The 22064-nt window shown below is 41.5% G+C and overlaps 1 protein-coding gene across 1 annotated transcript in view; it reads left to right on the top strand.

The window, feature by feature from the left end:
* Positions 1–22064, top strand: part of LOC126299332 (uncharacterized) — a 793355-nt gene that overhangs the window by 685306 nt on the left and 85985 nt on the right. Inside the window, exon 64 of the mRNA XM_049991162.1 lies at positions 4641–4770. Within this exon, the coding sequence (XP_049847119.1) occupies positions 4641–4770 (130 nt within the window). The remainder of the gene's footprint in view (positions 1–4640; positions 4771–22064) is intronic.

Consider the following 22064-nt stretch of genomic DNA (forward strand, 5'->3'; position numbering starts at 1 on the left):
AATTCAGGTACCTAAGTATTTTAACTATTCCCTGTATAAATATGGTAAGGAAAGTTCTGTAGAACTTAAATAATTTAGTGGTAAAGGAAACAACTTACTAAATAGTGGTAATGTTGAGTTGTGTACAGGCACACATAAAACAATGAATCTTCACCAGCCATCGGATGAATAATTTTTTGAGCTAGGACACACATACTTAAATGCGTATCTTGATGCACTCTCTCTCTCTCTCTCTCTCACACACACACACACACACACACACACACACACACACACACACACACACACACACACACACACACACAGATATATATATATATATATATATGTGTGTGTGTGTGTGTGTTTGTGTACAGTTACTTTATGTCAGGTGAATACACTAGCTCAAAAAGGATTCGTGCAAAAACTAGTGAAGTTTCATTCTGTTATATGTGCCTATCGAAGACTCAAGTATTCCATGTACTTGTATTTATGAACTGTTTATCTCCACATAACAATCCAGAATTATTTGTAGGAAACTATTTTCATAACACATATGATAGAAACAAAGTTAATTTAATGTTACCATATTATAGATTAAAGCTGTACTCTTAGACTCTACAATACATGGATATGAAAGTTTATAATAAATTAAAATTAAAAGACTTTCACAATTAGGTTTGCTGAAAGGAAAATTAGATGCCATCTTTGTGCAAAGCGTCATTATTAAAACACAGAACTTTTAAATAATAATAATAAATCTTTACTTGTGCAATGCATCATTATTAAAACACAGAACTTTTAAATAATAAATATAAAGCTTTACCTGTAGAGTAAAGTAATAAACATATCTGATGATCTTATGGGGAACAAAAATTAGATGACATCCTTGTACAAAAACACGTGATTTTTAAATGGCAGTAAAACTTCTGAGAATGATGTAATATACTTGTACTGATTGTTGCAAATTAATTTATGGTTTTGTGATGCTTTCTTCGTATCACAGTTACATTATTTATAAGTAAAGGAGACTACTCACTGAATATTAGAAGTGCTGAGTCAGTGACAGGCACACATGATAGAGAAAGATTGCTTTTGTTTGCGTAAGGTGTCTATTCTTTTGTACATGTCCAAAAGAATGAACTCCACACAAATACAAATATAAGCACTTTGATGACAATCAATAATCATTCACAATTCACTGCAAATTTACTCTTCACCTGAACTCCTGCAGGAGTCAGAGTGAGGCTGTGAAGAATGAGGGTAATGGACAGGGGACACTATGGCTGTAAGTTGCGAAAAGCTGAGAATATGGGTTGGACAGAAAGTGTGCTTTGGTAGCCAGACTTGTTAAGGTGACTGCTTGCATACAGTGGGAAATCCAGATTTTAGTCCTGGTGCACCACTAATTTTCACCGGTGACCACTGAATGCCTGATTACAGCTAAGATAGGAATTTCAATTTCATCAGAAAGACACACACACACACACACACACACACACACACACACACACACACACACACACACACACAAATTCCTCTACATAGTGCTGGCTGGACACACAATGTCGTGTGTGTGTGTGTGTGTGTGTGTGTGTGTGTGTGTGTGTGTGTGTGTCCTCTAGCTCTGGACAAGATTTTTCTGAAAGCTAGCAAATTTTGTTTCTCTTTTGTGTGTAGCTGTATATGATTGTAATGCTTGCACTATTCAGTGTGTGGTCTCCTTTCTCATCGATACAAACAGGCCTTGGAAGGCCCAATGGTACAAACCAAACACTATGTCATCCTCAACTGATAGGCATCATTGGATGTGAATCTGGAGGGGCATGTGGTCAGCACACCGTTGTCCCAGCCATTGTCACTTTTTAAGGCCAGTGCTGCTACTTCTCAATCAAGTAACTCATCAGTTGGCCCATTAGGGTTGAGTGCACCCCACTTTCCAACAGAGCTTGGCAGACCCGGATGGACACCCATTCTAGTGTAAGCCAAAGCCTGACAATGATCTGACGGGACCTGGTGTTATCACTGCAGCAAGGCCACTGGTGGTCCCCTTTACTCCTAAACAATTTACACTCTTTCAGAACTTTGCCACTATATTTTCCTCATTTATATTACATACATTGACCAGTCTCCTGTACATTAAATCCAGGACTTATATATTTATGCAATGAGAGAATAAAGTTCTGATTTTGATATTGTGTCTCTGTATTAGTTTATGATGCATCCTTTGTTGAGAATAATTAATTTATAACAATGTTTTGGCATTTAAGATTTTAATGCTTATGCTGAAGTTATGTTTACTACAATTAACAGTCGTGTTTGTTAGTAGGATATCATATTATTTAATGATAGCTCTCTCGCATAACAAAAATTTGACTTGTATGGCTAGTGAACTTTTCATCTGTAACACAGGATACAAAAACATTGCTCATAAATTAGTTTATCTACATCCAGAATTCAAAGTGAAATCCTGTGTTCTGACAACAAAATCTTTTTGACGTTCTCTCAGTGGATATAGACATTGAAACTGGAAGCTATACGCACTGAGTAACCACTAACACTATCTTCTATCAAGTTACTGGAATCATATTATCTGTTAGTGTACCTTTTTTAAGTGCAAAAATTCATTTATCCTGTTGAAAACTGTCATGCCATTATTCATAAGCTTCATTGATGCAACCAAGAAGCAAAAGATGTACCTCTGTGAGAAAAGTTTCTGTCACCATTATTGCATACAAAAGTAAACTACTAACGTAATGAATACTATCTAATAGAGAAATATGGCAAAACTTATTTGAAATCTTGGTGTTACTGAGCAGAAAACCAGTTTTGTAAACAACTTTATGACACTTCTCACATTTTTGAAGGCGTTCATCCATACTTGGTCTTATTTCTTCTTTTTTATTCCTTTGTTTTCTGAATTTATGAGTTGCAAAAGATAAAAATTATGAATATACAGTTTATTCAGGAAAGATTCTTACTGATTCTGTAGTCTCACATTATGAAGTTCTTTCTGATCCATCACAAATAATCTTCATTTCTGAACTATTGGTTTAGTACACACACAAACCCAGGAGTGAAATTTGGACAGACCCCTACAGGCATGTAAGTGAATGTCAACTGATTTCCAATCTATACCATGCAAACACAACACAGAAACAGTTAAAACATCCAAATACACACAACATGGTTAACGTAATTCATAGTTGAATGGCCTACATGATTTCTGCAGATATCTTATGATAATGCATGTCATGGTGACAGTTAAGGTATTGCACCACAGAAATAAAGCAAGTGGAAAATCAAGGATGGTGATTACAGTAAAATTAAAACAACAGAAAGTCTAAAATGGTACTTAAAATATTATATTTTAAGAGAGATTTATCTATATTACTAAATGGCTCTCCTAGAACCTGAAACTTGGTACTAGTTGCAGGTTTCCAGGGACAAAAAATTTGATTTTGAATATTTTGTATAATTATTGACCAAATTTAAAAATTTAAAATGCTGTCATAATCTACTCATTAAGAGGTATAATCTTATGTTGAACATTTTACACACACACATGTTTTACAAGAGAAGTATCACAGTTAGAAACTGTGTGTTTGTCTCAAAGCAACATAATTGAAACCACACAAATATCTGGACTTTATTCATTCAGTATTTGAGAACTGGAGCACTTGGTGACATCCAAAATTCATTACACATTATTTCAAACCTTTCCAAAACTCTTTCTCACAGGTGAAAGGAAAAACGTTTTCCACTTAATACATTTTCTCTTTTCATGCAGTAAAATGGTCACATTAAGCATGACATTTTAATTTATTACTTCTTTACTAATACTTCTATTTGCAACACAATTTGCATGCAGTAACCACATATACCAATAAATGTACTTACAAGAATATAACAGGTGTATGACAAATAGTTCAAGAGAAATGATGTCATAAATACTTAGATGTATGAAAAACTACAATTTGCTTAAAATGGTGTTCAGTAAGACTTCAGCATCAAACATAATGTTTTAATTTATTATATCTTCACTGCTAATTATATTTGCAACACTCTTTGCACACAGAATCTACATGTGTTACTGAACACACATGTAAAATTATATCACTGTATGAGACATTGTTCAGGAGATATGACACCATAAATATTAAGATGCTTGAAAAACTATCTTCTGCTTAAAATGAAATAAAAGTTCTTCGGCAGCATTCATCCAGTGTTTCATAATAAGAGCACTTAGTGACTTACAGTCAACTTAAAACATAATTTCAAACATTTCCTAAACTTGTTCTCGCTTACATGTTTAAAGTCAAATATTTAACACATCAACTCATTTAGAAAGTTATCAGTTATTTAAAGCTGTTTTATACATCGGAGTTTGATTCTGTAAACAATTGGGGGTTTACTCGTTTCTTGCTGGGAAGTGTTTACTGATAAAGAAAAAAGTCAGTTTGGGATTTATGTAGATAGTAATATAACTGTGGTGTGTAAAACTATTCCATTGGATTGGTAGTAACAGATTGTTATCTTATTTTGGAATTTTCATTGTATTTGTGTATCATATTGATAAATTTATGTCAATAAAATTATACTTCAAATGTTTCTATAATAAACTGCTTTAACATCTATCATTTATGAACTCTACATTTCAGGAGATTCCAGAGTATAAGAAGTTAAGCGATATGCAAAACTATTTCTCAACATCAAACACTACTTTCTGGACACTCTATTATGAATACAAGTCACTTATTGACCCATCAAACTGGCTGCCTCCATTCAAAGGCAAGTGCTAATATGTAATAAATTTTCCATCAGGTTTGAAAAATAATGAGTACAGAAAGAAGATTGTTTGACACATGTAAAAGAGCCAAATTTCCATAATTTAAAATTAATTAGTTTTCAAGAATATTAGAAATGAGAGGTAAACCTAATATCTTTCAAATACTACTAATAAACAGTACTCAATGGGGAACTCCACTAATATTCTTAAAGTCCCCTTCACATCGTGTCCTTAAAATCTGGTGGGGGAAGGTTGGGGGATTAACAAATAACAGCTTATGCAGAGGTATATGAGCAATCATTCTCCTTACCTGTCATCAATGAGTAAAATGGGAATATGTTTTAGATATGGTGTAAAAAAAAAATTAACATCTGGTGTGTATATTATAGTGTTTAGGTGTAGATGTACCAGTCAAAGCTAAGTCTTTCTCAAGACAATTCTTTTCAGTTTATAAGGAAGTTGCCAGTTATGCAGTGGGTGATTAGGTTTTTATTTACTGGGAGCTTTCCAATTACTATTGCAGTCAGTTGGCACAAGAGAGGTAAGGACATCAGTTAGTGGCCTGATAATTTAAGAGATTTAGTTTTTTATTTAAATTGATTATAGTGTAATCAAAACAATGGGAGCCTGTTCAGTACAATGTATATAACTTTATTGGTGAACGACAATGAACAAGACTGTTAACTATCAGTAGTAGCATCATTTTACATCGCACGGTTCTTATTCAAGCAATATTATGTCCCACAGAAGTACATAAAGACTGGCACTATATAACTGGCAAAAAAAAAAAAAAAAGCTCCTCCCGAACAGGCCATGAAGGCCCAAATGCATTGACTGGTCGCTATGTCATCCTCAGCCCATAGGCGTCGCTGGATGTAGATATGAAGGGGCATGTGGTCAACACACCACTCTCCCAGCCATATGTCAGTTTTTGACACTGGAGATGCTACTTCTCAATCAAGTAGTGTCTCAGTTTTGTCTCACAAAGGTGGAGGGCACCCCACTTGACAGTGCTTAACTTCGGTGATCTGATGGGAACCGTTGTTACCACTGGGGCAAGGCTGTTGGCAAGGTCTTGACAACTTCCTTTTAACAAGTGCAATGTGCCTACAAGCAAATTTATACACAATGCTTTTATTTAGAACCTTGATGTCTCATCACCATGGTAAACACAAAAACTATGTGAATGTGTGCAGTCCACCCATAGTCGATGCAAGATTATAAATTATTTATGTCATTGTATGTGTTTACTACATTGTCTATACAGTTTGTTTTACAACTCTCAATAAGTATGCTGATTCTGTAAATTGAAATTCCCTAGTTGTGCTAATCATAATACAGGATCAGCCAGGAGGAAAGGTACATGTCTTGAAGGTAATGGTATTGGCAGTTGTGAAAAAAAACTTCATATAGACATATGGTTTCTGTGATAGAACACATTTAATATAACATTGCTAAGTTTTTCTTGAATAACGTTTTGGATGTTTTTCTTGGGTAGCTTGAAAACGTTCCCTCTGGTGAAAATTGTTGCAGTGCAAAATTAAAGTACATTACATTTCATACAAAAAAGGCCCTATTCATTTCTTCTCTATGACTAATAGTTTATGTGAAGACAGCATGAGAATACTGAAAATCTTCAGTGACACCTCATACACTACTGTGGTACATTGTAAACAATGACAATATTTGAATAATACAGAAACCATTTGGAATTTGGCATTTGCCTGTCTAAAGTTTTTTGTTCAGAATCACAAATACAATCACCCCTCAAATCATGTGCATTTCCCCCTTATAAAATTATGTCCTTACAGTGTCTAATTTCAAATACAAAGCTTGAATAGACAAGGTATACTATATTTAGGAACTGTAGCATAAATTTTTGGTAAAATTCGCACCTATGTTTTGCAAAATTCGTGTCTATTTTTGTCAAAATTTGCATCTATACCATATAAAAAATAAATGATTGATTAGGGGCACAAATTTAAAAGATTGTCATGCTATGTGGATGAAAGCAAGTGAAGATTTAGTTATTTGAAATTTACTGTTAAAAAAGTGCTGATTGTGAACTTTATGACTCGAAAGATTGCTTTTTCAAAAACTTAAACAGCTTTTTTCCAAAGTGGCCTCTCTTTTCTTCCTTTGGCTTATTTAAGCTTTCAAAACATTATTGTTCAGTTGAAAAACAGCATCACTTTACCATCAGTGAAGTGAATGTGTTTCTGATTTAAGGTGTTTCTGGACGTTATTTGCCTTTTCCCACCCAATTCGATGATTTCAGAATCTGCAGAATAGTAATTTTGACCTTTCATGGGCATCCACAGCCATGTGGCCCATGCTTGACAACACTACAGATAGAACTACCAATTGACGTAGTGTAGAACTAGGACCAAAAGTAACTATTTGAACATTGAGAAAAGAATTTCAGCACAGTTGTAAAACATGGCAGATTTTGTATAGTGTGTGCAGTGGCTGATAGTGAGATATGAGTGAACGGTGGGGCATTACATTATTTAATAAGTTATTTGCACAAGAAAATTGTATACCATGAGTAAATCTAATGATTGTCTCTAACTATAAGTCTGCAAATATATGTGTATACAAATTAACTTATTTTAAATTGATCTAAACTTGTAAATGCTTTGACATGTCCTATATCCTTGTAAAAAGAAATCTATGGATGAATAAAGCTACTATTACTACTACTACTCACAAAGAACTCAGCTTAATTGTGGAATGTTATTTTGCTGAATAATGCAAAATTTGCTCCTGTGAATGTGTACACATTATGCAGGTCTTGGAGTCACTTACGTCCATCTAGAAAGTATTTACTGAGGTTAACAAAGATAATGTTGGCCTGATGTACTCAACAATGCCCTTTAGCTACACTGTCTAAAGGATCGTCCTAAGAAATACCAAATTAAGGTCAGCCTGAAGATGCCTAAATAAGGTGAAACACGTAGTTGATAAATAAAAAAAACTAAAATTGCAACCAAGACTGTTTTCAATGTATACAAGTTGCCAGTCTTTGCCCAACTTTGAAATCTTATGAAGAGCTCACTGAATATATCTACATCTACATTTATACTCCGCAAGCCACCCAACGGTGTGTGGCAGAGGGCACTTTACGTGCCACTGTCATTACCTCCCTTTTCTGTTCAAGTCGTGTATGGTTCGCAGGAAGAACAACTGTCTGAAAGCCTCCGTGCTTGCTCGAATCTCTCTAATTTTACATTCGTAATCTCCTCGGTAGGTATTAGTAGGGGGAAGCAATATATTCGATACCTCATCCAGAAACGCACCCTCTCTAAACCTGGACAGCAAGCTACACCGCGATGCAGAGCACCTCTCTTGCAGAGTCTGCCACTTGAGTGTGCTAAACATCTCCGTAAGGCTATCACGGTTACCAAATAACCCTGTGACGAAATGTGCCTCTCTTCATTCGATCTTCCCTATCTCCTCCGTCAACCCGATCTGCTACGGATCCCGCACTGATGAGCAATACTCAAGTATATGTCGAACGAGTGTTTTGTAATCCACCTCCTTTGTTGATGCTATACATTTTCGAAGAACTCTCCCAATGAATCTCATCCTGGTACCCGCCTTTTATATGATAAAATCAGAGAGATTAGAGCCCACACAGAAGCATACCGACAATCCTTTCCACGTACAATACGAGACTGGAATAGAAGGGAGAACTGATAGAGGTACTCAGGGTACCCTCCGCCACACACCGTCACGTGGCTTGTGGAGTATGGATGTAGATGTAGATGTAGATGTATGATCATTCCACTTCAAATCGTTCCGCACGCATACTCCATATATTTTACAGAAGTAACTGCTACCAGTGTTTGTTCCACTATCATATAATCATACAATAAAGGATCCTTCTTTCTATGTATTCGCAATACATTACATTTGTCTATGTTAAGGGTCAATTGCCACTCCCTGCACCAAGTGCCTATCTACTGCAGATCTTCCTGCATTTCGCTAGAATTTTCTAATGCTGCAACTTCTCTGTATACTAAAGCATCATCCGTGAAAAGCTGCATGGAACTTCCAACACTATCTACTAGGTCATTTATATATATTGTGAAAAGCAATGGTCCCATAACACTCCCCTGTGGCATGCCAGAGGTTACTTTAACGTCTGCAGACGTCTTTCCATTGATAACAACATGCTGTGTTCTGCTTGCTAAAAACTCTTCAATCCAGCCACACAGCTGGTCTGATACTCTGTAGGCTCTTACTTTGTTTATCAGGCGACAGTGCAGAACTGTATCGAATGCCTTCCGGAAGTCAAGGAAAATAGCATCTACCTGGGAGCCTGTATCTAATATTTTCTGGGTCTCATGAACAAATAAAGTGAGTTGGGTCTCACACGATCGCTGTTTCCGGGATTCATGTTGATTCCTACAGAGTAGATTCTGGGTTTCCAAAAACGACATGATACTCGAGCAAAAAACATTTTCTAAAATTCTGCAACAGATTGATGTCAGAGATATAGGTCTATAGTTTTGTGCATCTGCTCGATGACCCTTCTTGAAGACTGGGACTACCTGAGCTATTTTCCAATCATTTGGAACCTTCTGTTCCTCTAGAGACTTGTGGTACACGGCTGTTAGAAGGGGGGCAAGTTTTTTCGCGTACTCTGGGTAGAAATGAATTGGTATCCCGTCAGGTCCAGTGGACTTTCCTCTGTTGAGTGATTCCAGTTGCTTTTTATTCCTTGGACACTTATTTCGATGTTTCGTTTGTGCAAATATTTAGAGAAGGAACTCCAGTGCGGTCTTCCTCGGTGAAACAGCTTTGGAAAAAGGTGTTTAGTTTTTCAGCTTTACGCGTGTCATCCTCTGTTTCAATGCCACTATCATTCTGGAGTGTCTGGATCTGCTGTTTCTAGCCACTTACTGATTTAACATAAGACCAGAACTTCCTAGGATTTTCTGTCTAGTCGGTACATAGAATTTTACTTTTGAATTCACTGAACGCTTCACGCATAGCCCTCCTTACCCTAACTTTGACATCGTTTAGGTTCTGTTTGCCTGAGAGGTTTTGGCTGCATTTCAAGTTGGAGTGAAGCTCTCTTTGCTTTCACAGTAGTTTCCTAACTTTGTTGTTGAACCACATTGGGTTTTTCCCATCCCTCACAGTTTTACTCGGCACTTACCAGTCTAAAACACATTTTACAATTGCCTTAAACTTTTTCCATAAACACTCAACATTGTCAGTGTCAGAACAGAAATTTTCGTTTTGATCTGTTAGGTAGTCTGAAACCTGCCTTCTATTACTCTTGCCAAACAGATAAACCTTCCTCCCCATATTCAGGGATGCTGTAACGACCTTATGATCACTGATTCCCTGTTCTGCACGTGCAGAGTCGAAAAGTTCAGGTCTGTTTGTTACCAGTAGGTCCAAGATGTTATCTCCACGAGTCAGTTCTCTGTTTAATTGCTCGAGGTAATTTTCGGATAGTGCACTCAGTATAATGTCACTCGACGCTCTGTCCCTTCCACCCATCCTAAACATCTGAGTGTCCCAGTCTATATCTGGTAAATTGAAATCTCCACCTAAGACTATAACATGCTGAGAAATTTTATGTGAAATGTATTCCAAATTTTCTCTGTTTTTCTGCCACTAATGCTGCTGAGTCGGGAGGTTGGTAAAACGAGCCAATTATTAACCTAGCTCGGTTGTTGAGCGTAACCTCCACCCATAACATTTCACAGGAACTATCCACTTCTACTTCACTACAGGATAAACTACCACTAACAGTGACAAACATGCCACCACCCGTTGCATACAATCTATTCTTTCTAAACACCGTCTGTGCCTTTGTAAAAATTTCGGCTGAATCTGATTCTGGCTTCAGCCAGCTTTCTGTACCTATAATGATTTCAGCTTTGCTGCTTTCTATCAGCGCTTGAAGTTCCAATACTTTACCAATGCAGCTTTGACAGTTTACAATTACAATACCGATTGCTGCTTGGTCCCTGCTTGTCCTGACTTGGCCCCACACCCTTTGAGGCTGTTGCCCTTTCTGTACTTGCCTGAGGCCATCTAACCTAAAAAACTGCCCAGTCCACGCCATACAACCCCTGCTAAGCATGTAACCACTTGCTGCTTGTAGTGGATTCCTGACCTATCCAGTGGAACCCGAAACCCCACCACCCTGTGGCGCAAGTCGAGGAATCTGCAGCCCACATGGTTGCAGAACCATCTCAGCCTCTGATTCAGACCTTCCACTTGGCTCTGTACCAAAGATCCACAGTCAGTCCTGTCGACGATGCTGCAGATGGTGAGCTCTGCTTTCATCCCACTAGCAAGACTGGCAGTCTTCACCAAATCAGATAGCCGCCGGAAGCCAGAGAGGATTTCCTCCGATCCATAGCGATCCACATCATTGGTGCTGACATGAGTGACCACCTGCAGATGGGAGCACCCTGTACCCTTCATGGCATCTGGAAGGACCCTTTCTACACCTGGAATGACTCCCCCCAGTATGCACACGGAGTGCACATTGGTTTTCTTCCCCTCTCTTGCTGCCATATCCCTAAGGGGCCCCATATATTTATGCAGCTTCTTTCAGACAGTACTTCATTATTGATAATTGCATCATCTGCAAAATTCTGAGGTCACACCCTTGATGAGTGGTGAAGAAATAAAGAAAGTACTACTGATTACGGGAATCCCTGAGGCTACAGCTACTGCTATGAAACAATCTGAGTCATTCAGATAGGTTAGGGAAATGTCAACAGTATTCTCCAAGTATACATCCATTCCTCAAAACACTTTTGTACTGTATTGTATTGTATTTTTATTGGTTCTTTAAACCATATGTTGTACAGAAGTAAATATGTTATCAAACTAGTCAGAGTGGGTGATGTAATGGTAGATAATGGGGAGTACTGTGAAAGTCACATTTTAATAGGTACTGTAGGTGATGGGGAGTGCTGTGAAAGTTTCATTAGATAGGTGTTGTGCGCTGGTCATAAAACGGGTGTTAATATGGAAGAGAATAGATACAAAATCTCTCAGAAAATTCATGACTAACATTGTTGTGATAGTGCCACGACATTTAACAGTGCCGCCACGACAGTACGCACAAACGGCGATAGAGGCGCTCCGCAAATCAGATGAGCGCGGGAGCGCCACCTAGCTACGAACGGCACCGGCCGCATGTCACGGCACAGCAGTCGAATACGAGAGACTGAGTTGTAATCATGTGATCAGCTATTGTTTCTAAGAGAGAGTGTGAAAATCCACGCAATTATTGTGATTAAAGGTTATAACACTTTTTGGCGGCGAGGATGGGATATTTTCACCGCGTTGTGGATTTGCGTGTTCGTGACGGGGCAGACATGGAACAGCTTATGCAAGCGCTCATTGAACAACAAACACAGCTGACGGCAGCGATTCAGGCGTTGTCGACGTCGCTTACTCATCGTCTGTCTTCCTCTTCTCCGCCTCCATTCCCTCCTTACGACGAGGCCGCTGAAGACTGGGAGAATTATGAGAAGCGTTTGCGGCAGCACTTCTTGGCTTTCGGCGTTGTCGACGCTCCTATGTGTAAGTCGTTATTTCTATCTTGGATTTCCCCTCGGGTCTATCAGCTGCTATCTCAGTTAGCCCCTCTGCGGGAACCAGCCTCCCTGTCCTTCCAAGAAATGTGTGACTTATTGTCTGCCTATTATCGAACAAACACCCACGTCGTTGCCGCCCGCGTGGCGTTCTACCGGTGTCGTAAACAGCCCCATCAATCTTACCGGGCTTGGGCGGCGGAACTACATGGCCTGAGTAGGAAATGTCAGTTTGTCACGGACACTCATCACGAGTCTTATGCGGATTCAATGGTTAGGGATGCTATTCTACGGCTTGCTCCTGATAAAGAAGTTCGGCAACGTGCCCTACAACTGCCAAACCCGTCGTTGTCGGAAGTTCTAAGCATCGCTCAATCCTTTGAAGTGTCTCACGCTGCTGGCGCGCAAATAGACGCGTGGTGTGATGTAGGCGCTGTACAGTCAACTCTCGACAAGGACAATTTGCCTGTTGCACAGGAGAACGAAGATGTGGCGGCGGTTCACTCGCGTAAACAACGTCGCGTTGGGCCGCAACGCTCGCAGCGAAACCAGCAACCACAGAAGCCGGTTCGTTCCGCGCTTCCTTCTTGCCCCCGTTGTTTCGTACAGCACGACAGGACAGCGTGTCCAAAACGTTGGGCCACGTGTAATTCATGTAGGAAAAAAGGCCACATTGCTTCTGTGTGTCAGTCCCATAAAGTTCCTGTCGACGAGGACGAGGCGTCGGACATGGATGTTCACTGTGTGCTTTCTCAAACAAATAAGTTGTTTGTTACTGTTCGTGTTCTGAATAAAGACATCCGCATGCAAGTGGACACTGGCTCTGCAGTAACTCTCATTAATTCTCGCACGTATTTGGCGTTGGGCTCCCCTCCTTTGTCTCCAGTTACGCGCAATCTGAGGACTTATAATCAGCAGAAAATTCCTATCATGGGCCAGTTTGATGCTTCCACTGCCTACAAGTCTGTTGTTCGGCCCCTCACGTTTTATGTGGTGGATCATGCGGGCACTGAAAACCTGTTCGGTTATGATGCTTTCCAGTTGTTTGGGTTCTCCATTGATGATGATGTGCACCTCATATCTGAGGACATTCCGTATCAACAGCTTGATGGATTGTGTTGTGAATTTTCGTCCGTGTTCTCTGCTGGTCTGGGTTGCGCCAAGGATTTTGCAGCCCACATTACTCTTAAACCTACGGCTCGCCCTAAGTTTTTCCGGGCACGCCCTATTCCAGTGGCGTTGCGTGCACCTGTCAAGGCTGAGCTAGACAGGTTAACAGCTTCAGGGATTCTCCTTCCGGTTACCTCCAGCGAATGGGCATCGCCGATCGTGGTGGTTTCTAAACCAAACGGGAGTCTGCGATTGTGTGGTGACTTTAAAGCCACTGTCAACGCTCAGAGCGTCATTGACACTTATCCTCTTCCTCGTCCTGAGGAGTTGTTTACCAAGCTCGCTGGGGGCCAGTTCTTTTCCAAACTTGACTTATCGGAGGCGTACCATCAGTTGCCGTTGGACGCTCCTTCCAAGGAATTTCTCGTTATCAACACTCCTTGTGGGTTGTATCAGTACCAGCGATTACCATTTGGCGTCGCTAGCGCACCGGCCATTTTTCAGCGGTTTTTGGAACAGCTCACGGCTTCCGTTCCCGGCTGCATAAACTATCTGGATGACATTGTTGTCACGGGAGCCTCCACTGCGGAGCACCTTCGTAATTTACGTTCACTGTTTCGGGTTTTGCATTCGGCTGGGTTGAGGTGCAATCTGGACAAGTCACAGTTCTTCCAACCCTCCATTGAGTATCTTGGTTTCCAGTTGTCCCGTGAGGGCATACGCCCTCTCCGTGAGCACGTTGCGGCCATTAACGCTCTACCCCGGCCGACTACGGTCAAAGAACTTCAGGCGTTTCTAGGCAAGATTGCTTATTATCACAAATTCATTCCATCCGCAGCAGCGGTAGCTTATCCTCTGCATCAGCTGTTACGCAAAAACGTCCCCTTCTGTTGGTCCGACGGGTGTGAGCAGGCTTTTGTCCGCCTGAAGGCTCATTTGCAGTCGGCGCCTTGTCTTGCCACATTCCGTCCGGGTCAGCACTTGGTTCTGGCGACTGACGCGTCACAGTATGGCCTAGGGGCTGTTCTCGCCCATCGGTATGAGGATGGGTCGGAACGACCCATTGCCTATGCTTCCAAGACCCTCAACGAGGCGCAACGGCGTTACTCTCAAATCGAAAAGGAGGCGCTCGCTATCATTTATGCTCTAAAAAAGTTCAGCGTTTTTTTGTATGGTTCTAAGTTTCACCTCATCACCGACCACAAACCGCTGGTCTCTCTGTTCAGCCCCTCGGCGTCACTTCCGGATAAGGCAGCTCACCGCCTGCAACGTTTGGCCTTATACTTGTCTCGTTTTCATTATGAGATTCACTATCGCCCCACGGCCCAGCACGCAAACGCGGATGCATTGTCGCGATTGCCGATGGGCCCCGACCCTGTTTTCGATCGCGATGAACTCCTCTGTTTCCACATTGATGAGGAAGAACGTCGTGCAGTCGAGGGCTTTCCACTTACAGGTTCGCAGGTCGCGTCAGCTACTGCGCGGGACCCGGTCCTGCGTCGGGTGATCGGTTTTGTTCAACGAGGTTGGCCAGACAGGACCGGGGGCCGGGCATCGGATCCCCTTCGCAACTACCATGCCTTGCGCCTTCGCCTGTCTGTTCGTGATGGTGTTGTTCTTCTGGCCACGGATGGCGCATCTCCACGGGTCGTGGTGCCAGCCTCTCTTCGCAAAGATGTTCTCAAACTGTTGCACGGAGGCCATTGGGGTATTTCTCGGACTAAGTCCCTGGCCCGCAGGCACGTTTATTGGCCCGGCATTGATTCGGACATCGCCCATATGGTTGCTGCATGTGGCCAGTGTGCTCAACAACTGGCGGCACCTCGTACAATGCCCTCTCCGTGGCCTGATCCAGCTCAGCCATGGGAACGGGTGCACGCCGACTTTGCTGGCCCCTTCCTCGGTACTTATTGGCTACTGTTGATTGACGCCTTCTCAAAGTTTCCATTTGTTGTTAGATGTCCGTCGCCCACCACTGCGGCGACGACGCTGGCTTTGTCCAAAATCTTTGCACTAGAAGGTCTTCCATCCACGATCGTCACGGACAATGGCCCTCAGTTCTCTTCGCAGGCCTTCCGTGATTTTTGTACTGGACAAGGGATTCATCATGTTACCGCACCTCCCTTCCATCCGCAATCGAATGGGGAGGTCGAGCGCCTTGTCCGCACTTTCAAATGCCAGATGAAAAAATTCCTTAGTGATTTTTCCACAGATGACGCCCTGCTGCAATTTCTGAGTTCTTATCGCTTCACGCCTCTGGGTGATCGCAGCCCTGCTGAACTCTTGCATGGCCGCCAACCGCGCACTCTACTGCACCTGCTTCACCCTGTCAGGCCTTGTACTGTGTCCCCTAGTGCGGGAAAATACTCGGTGGGCGCCGACGTGTGGGCACGAGGGTATGGATCTCGCCCTAAATGGATTCCAGGGGTGGTCAAGGCTCTTCGCGGCCGCCGGCTTTGTGAAATCCGTACGGGCGACGGCACGGTTGTTCGCCATTATGACCAGATGCGCCCACGAGTGGTGGCCACGCCTGTGCCACCGCCCCATCCTTCGCCTCCACCTGCTCGAGACGCCAGTCCTGTCGCTGCTGCCGATCTACCGTCCGTGTTGATGCAGCCGCCGTCGCTGCCGCTTCCAAGTACTCCGGAACCGGCCCCAGTCGCGACGCCGCCTTCTCCGGGACCCATCTCGCTGGAGCACACTCCCAGGTCAATGACACCTATGGATGCTGCTCCGGAGTTTTCACCCATCATCTCATCCAGGAGGCACGTTCCTCGCACGAGCTTCCGTCCTGGACATTTTCGACCATACTCCCGTGTCTCTGCGCGGGATCTCCTCGGGGCCTCACAAGAGGCCATGGATGTCTCTGCGCTGTCCATGTCTCCAAGGAAGTGAGTGTTTATTTTTTTCAAGGGGGGAAAAGTGTTGTGATAGTGCCACGACATTTAACAGTGCCGCCACGACAGTACGCACAAACGGCGATAGAGGCGCTCCGCAAATCAGATGAGCGCGGGAGCGCCACCTAGCTACGAACGGCACCGGCCGCATGTCACGGCACAGCAGTCGAATACGAGAGACTGAGTTGTAATCATGTGATCAGCTATTGTTTCTAAGAGAGAGTGTGAAAATCCACGCAATTATTGTGATTAAAGGTTATAACAAACATATTTTTAAAAAATATGTTTAAACATTGCTTTACAAAATGGCTAATAATAGGATAGGAAAATGATACTAATTAATTAAGAAATTAAACAACTAATAGATATTCACAACAGAATATCCACATAAAAATAACAAGGTGTATTTGAACTCTACAGTCAGTGTCAGTACCACATTACATGAGTAGATTGCAGGCTTTAAGATCTGCAACAATAAAATTTATACTCATTTGTCCATTTACATGCACTGGTATGTAAACACTGGTGGATAAAATTACTTAAACACTTGCCTCATGTTGCTAGACATGCTGCTGGTTATTGCAGCAGGTCAGATCGTAAGAATTCCTGTATGCTGTAAAAGCAGTGCTTTATTATTAGTGACCTTAGATTTAGATTAAAATCGTTTCTGTGGCATATTACAGCAAGTCTATTTCAGGAGGAGTTTGAGCAGATACTACACAAACATATTATTAGTATTTTATCACAATCTGAACATGAAAAATACTTAACTTTGGAAAGAAGTAGTATCCACACAGATGACATGAAACTAATGCTGTCACTGATGCTTATAACATTTAGCACTTCATTACAGATTAATGGATTCTCATCAAAGTCCGGTTGCCTTTCACATGACATAAATTTCTGTATAACTATTCTAGTCACACATAGCCACATCTGTACTGTGATAATACTATTGTCATAAGTGAGATTACAGCTGGTCACTAGATACATAGAGAATGGGCCAAATGACACTGCACTCAGACAGAAATAACTTTATGGCTACGATGGCATAAGGATACATTTGGTGGCATGTCTACCCTGATGTGTGTGATTTGTTACTGCGTATTTCAGTGACTCTTTGCTGGTGGTGCCATCTTGACATACCAACTTTGGCATGACACCTCCTTCTGTGGCCAACACCATATTCCTATCCCCAAAATGTCTACACCATTGTCATGTAGTGCTGTGTCAGATGGTGATGGTGAGGGGAGGTGGGAGGCCTGAATGTAAATGAAGATCAGGAGACAGGATGTGTAAAGATGGCCAGTGGCAGCTTCCTCTCCACACACCATTATAAACTTTGCAAGTAACTGGGAACATCAGCAAAATAACTGGTGACTGTAACATAGACATCCATTGGAACCAGTTCTGGCTGTTGGACTGGTGGTGCAATGTCGAACTACATTGGCACCATACTGGATGGTGCCATCCAGGACTGGCAGAGATAAGGAGATAATTGCTGTTGCAGGTCCCAGTGGCATGCTGGATCTGTGGACAAAAATTCTGTGACAGAATCACTGACATAAAAGTGCCAGAACTTGTTCGGGTGATGCCAAGGCAGCCCGAAATAAACTTTAATGATGTAAGGAGAACAACCTAACACTCATGTGATGACACTGTGCTCCCAGTGCTGTTTCTTCCTGAAAACTTTAAAGAAAACTTCATTCTGTGGCTGAAACTTTGTCTGACCCAGTGGTACAAATAGTTTCTGTGGTGGCCACAGAAGATGCAACAGGGTACAGTGATGACAGCAGTGTAATAATTCTGCCAGTGACTTCCTGTCAGATGGCAAGGAGCAGCTGGAGTAAAGGAAAATCATTAAGGTCTCCTCTCATGTGTAAGAGAATTGGAGTTTCTTCATGTGGCACCTGAATATTTAAACAAACCATTTAACTTCACCTATAGACAGAGGGTGAAAAGATGCAGTACTGACATGGTGTATACCATTGATGGCACAAAACTGTTGAAAACTGGCTGACATAAATTGCTGCCCATTGTCCCAAGACAAGGGCCTCAGGAAGACCTTTGAGACCAAAAAATAGAAGACAAAGCCAATACCACACTAGCAGTTGTGGTGGATGTCTCGGGGACTACAAAGGAAAATTTACTGTATGCATCTAGCACCAAGAGCCAGTGCATGTTCCAGAATGCACCTGTGAAATCAATAAGGATGTATTTCAATGCTCTAGATGGACATGGCCGTTCAGGAAAGCATTGTGACTGAATGGATTTGTGCTCTGTACACAAATTGCAATGAGAGGTCATTTTCTGAATCTGGATGTCCATGCCCTGACAAGTAAAATGATGGCAGGTGAGTTGCTTTGTGCAGAGTACACATAATGACCTTGGTGCAATAAGAACAAAACCTCCCACTGGAGGATCATACATAGTAAATCTTTGTATGCAACAGAAGAACACCTGACCACAAAGATAGCGCACGATGATGTGAAAAGTACTGATGCGTCACTTGGTGGGGAATTTCTCTCAAATTGCATAGCCATCCATGGCAGACAAATTGCAAAACAACCTGAAGAACTGGTCAGAAGCAGTTGCTACAGCAATATGGTGAGAGTCAAGAACAAATTTTTGAAGAAGTTCAAAATCTTGAAAGCCAATTTGATAACACAATTTCTCATATGAATCATATGCTGTGTCTGGTAACCAAGACAATAGGTCAGTGTTTGTTTGTTGTGCTTTTCAACAATTTGTATTGATAAGCAGACAATATCAGAGCCCAACTTTGCAATTTTTGCACTGACCATGGAAGGACAGGCTACAAAGTATTGAACAATACTATTGAAGACTGTTGATCTCTATCAAATAGAAGTTCCAACCATACAAATATTGGTGGAACTTTTTCAAGTTGGCTGTAATTGCACTTCACTTTGTATGGAGTCTTTGAGGCAATGGGATGATTTGGGGAACCAGTTCCATGGGAGAGCATAGCTCCAATCACATAAGAAGATTCATCCACAGCTAACACAACAGGCTTAGCTGGAGCAAAATGAATCAGATAATGACTACTTAACAATGCATCTTGTAATTACTGAAATTCATCCTGATTCTTTGAACCACAGATCAATTGAAAGGTGTGAGAAATGAAGTGGGGCCCATTATGAGAAACTAAGGTAGAAGACAATGCCTCAATAAAAAAAATCCTCAAAAGTGTACAAATTGTGATCACAACTAATATCAACCACACCAAAGAATGTAAAGAAACCAGGAAAAAGCATTCAAAGCTAAGAGCCAATAAAAATTCAAAAAGGGACCCACAAAGTCTAAATGAATGCATTCCAATGGCTGGTGGGAAGTGGGCCAGGGGGAGAGAGATGCCATGTGAGCTGCCTGTTGTTGGGCACAGTGCTCACTATTTGCAGCAGAATGGATCCTTTTGCCATCAATACCTGGTCAAAAGACATGTCTCTTAGCTAACAGTTTAGTGTTAGAATTTTCCTATGGCCCTGGTGGAGAAGGTGTCAAACCTCATGTTGTAACATGGTAGGAATGACTGTGCTGAGAGGTCTTCTGTGGACAACAGCAAAATATGATCAAAAACAGAGAGGTTGAACCATAAGCAAAATAGTTGCACAGGGTGGTTTATCTGGCCAGCCCTGTTGAACAAACTGAACCATCCAGTGAAGGACCGGGTCTGTGGCAATGGCAGCTGCTGTGTGCGAGCTTGTAATTGTTAAACCCTCGACTGTAGCCTGTGTTTTAGTATCGAGATGCAATCAAACCGATTCCGCATGATCAAAGTCAGGATCAGGACCCACAGGATGATGAGAAAGGCATCCTCATTGGTATATTTAGCATAGTTCAAAAATGGATTTCATAATTATAGTGAGACTAAAACAGCACCCAGCATTGTATGCAGCAAGCTGCATTGTCAAGCAAGGCAGTGTAAGGGTTAAACAAGGAAACCGAGGGTCTATATTTAGTAATAAGGTGAAACTTGGAACCGTAAAAAAAGGTTTTCGTAGAGCATTTACTATGGCAAGAGCCTCTTTTTACATCTCAAAGTAACACTGCTGGGCTGGTGTGAAAAATTTAGAGTTCAAAGCAAGAGTTCATTCAGAGCCACCGTCATATCAGTGCATTAGGTCTGCACTGACGCCATACTTTGAGGTGTCAGTCATCAAAAGTAAGTGCTGTACAAGAGAGAACATCGTTAAACACTTGCCAAGATCAGTTCAGATTTCAACAACTGAGAAGCATGTTCACAATCTAGGTTCCAGTAAAAAGGTACATTCTTGCATAACAAGGCATGCAATGGCAAGCCAATGTGACTGCCCAAGCAAGAATTTATGATAGTAGTCTATCTTCCCTAGGAAGGACTGAAGCTCCTTACACGAGGGGCAAGGCATACTCATGACAGTGAAGATGTGACTTTCAGAGGGTGAACCCCACTCCACAAAACCTCAAACCCCAAACAAACAACAGAATGTTGACAAAATTGCAGAGGTAACACCATAAGAGTGCAGACTGTTAGGCAGAAAATAAAGTGCACAAATTTTCCAACAATAAAATTGTAGATAATTAATTCTACCCAGGACTCGCATAGTCAGTTCCTTTAAAAATCATTGGAAAATAGCTAGTCATACTAAAAGGAAGGTGTAAATATTGATAGAGACCAAAAGGATTATTCAAAACCAAAACTCATCGATACTTTTCATCCATGGGACCTGCAGATACACTTCAGACAATTCGGTTGAGAAAAATATATTTAACAGCTTTTATGTACAGTTCTGTCAAGGGGAGACTATCGAGAGGAGCAGACATTCTATGGTGCTTGCTGACTATCATATTGACATGTTAGGGACCTCTCTCCTTTGGAGAGAGTGGGTAAATGCAAAACTGTCATGTTTCTTGCTGCTCTGGAGGAAAGTTGTCATCTTGACAGATCTGCATTTTGCATATGTATCTCTATCATTCTCCGGTATACTGCCGGGTGCAGAGACTTCAGGCTTGAATTGTTAAACTGAGACGTTCATTTTGCATTGTCTTTGCCACATCATTTTCTTTCCTTGCCACCACAAGTAGTATGGGTATGTCAAATACTTTAATAGAGTTCTCAGCATCATGTCTGTCAGCGTGAGTACATGAAACCAAAGTAGGGCTGCGCAAACAACATCTGTACTCAAAGACAGTGCTAGGATTGTGTCAGTATGAGAGGACAGCATTTCAGGCACCAAATCTTGATGATGACAAGTTCCACGTAGACAAAACTGGAAAGGAATTCAGAGAGTCAGAGACAGAAGAGCAACAGGTGAGAGCTAATGTGTCAATTGCAAATGCTTTTTCTGCCCTGGAAGATGCAGATGCGGAAGGCAAAAATCAAGTGCAGACTGTCAGATGAAAAAAGAAGTGTGTTCCACATATCATAGCTTATATTGTGCAGAGCATTTCAGCCCTGTTGAAGGAACTGCACAGAGGGATAAAGGGACAATTGATATTGTTCTATTGTACAAGAACAACAAAAATATAGGTAGAATCTGTTGACGATTATATGTTCATAAAAGATGAACTGAAAAAGAAGGAAACAGAGTTTCATACATACTCAATACAACTGAAACAGGCCTTGATGCTGGTTTTAAAACATCTACTAAGTGACATGGGACTGGAAGATGTCAAGCTGGAACTGATAGATGAAGGCTTCATGTTGTCAGCAGT

This window comes from Schistocerca gregaria, chromosome X (genome assembly GCF_023897955.1).
Source record: "Schistocerca gregaria isolate iqSchGreg1 chromosome X, iqSchGreg1.2, whole genome shotgun sequence".
Taxonomy (NCBI): Eukaryota; Metazoa; Arthropoda; class Insecta; order Orthoptera; family Acrididae; genus Schistocerca; species Schistocerca gregaria.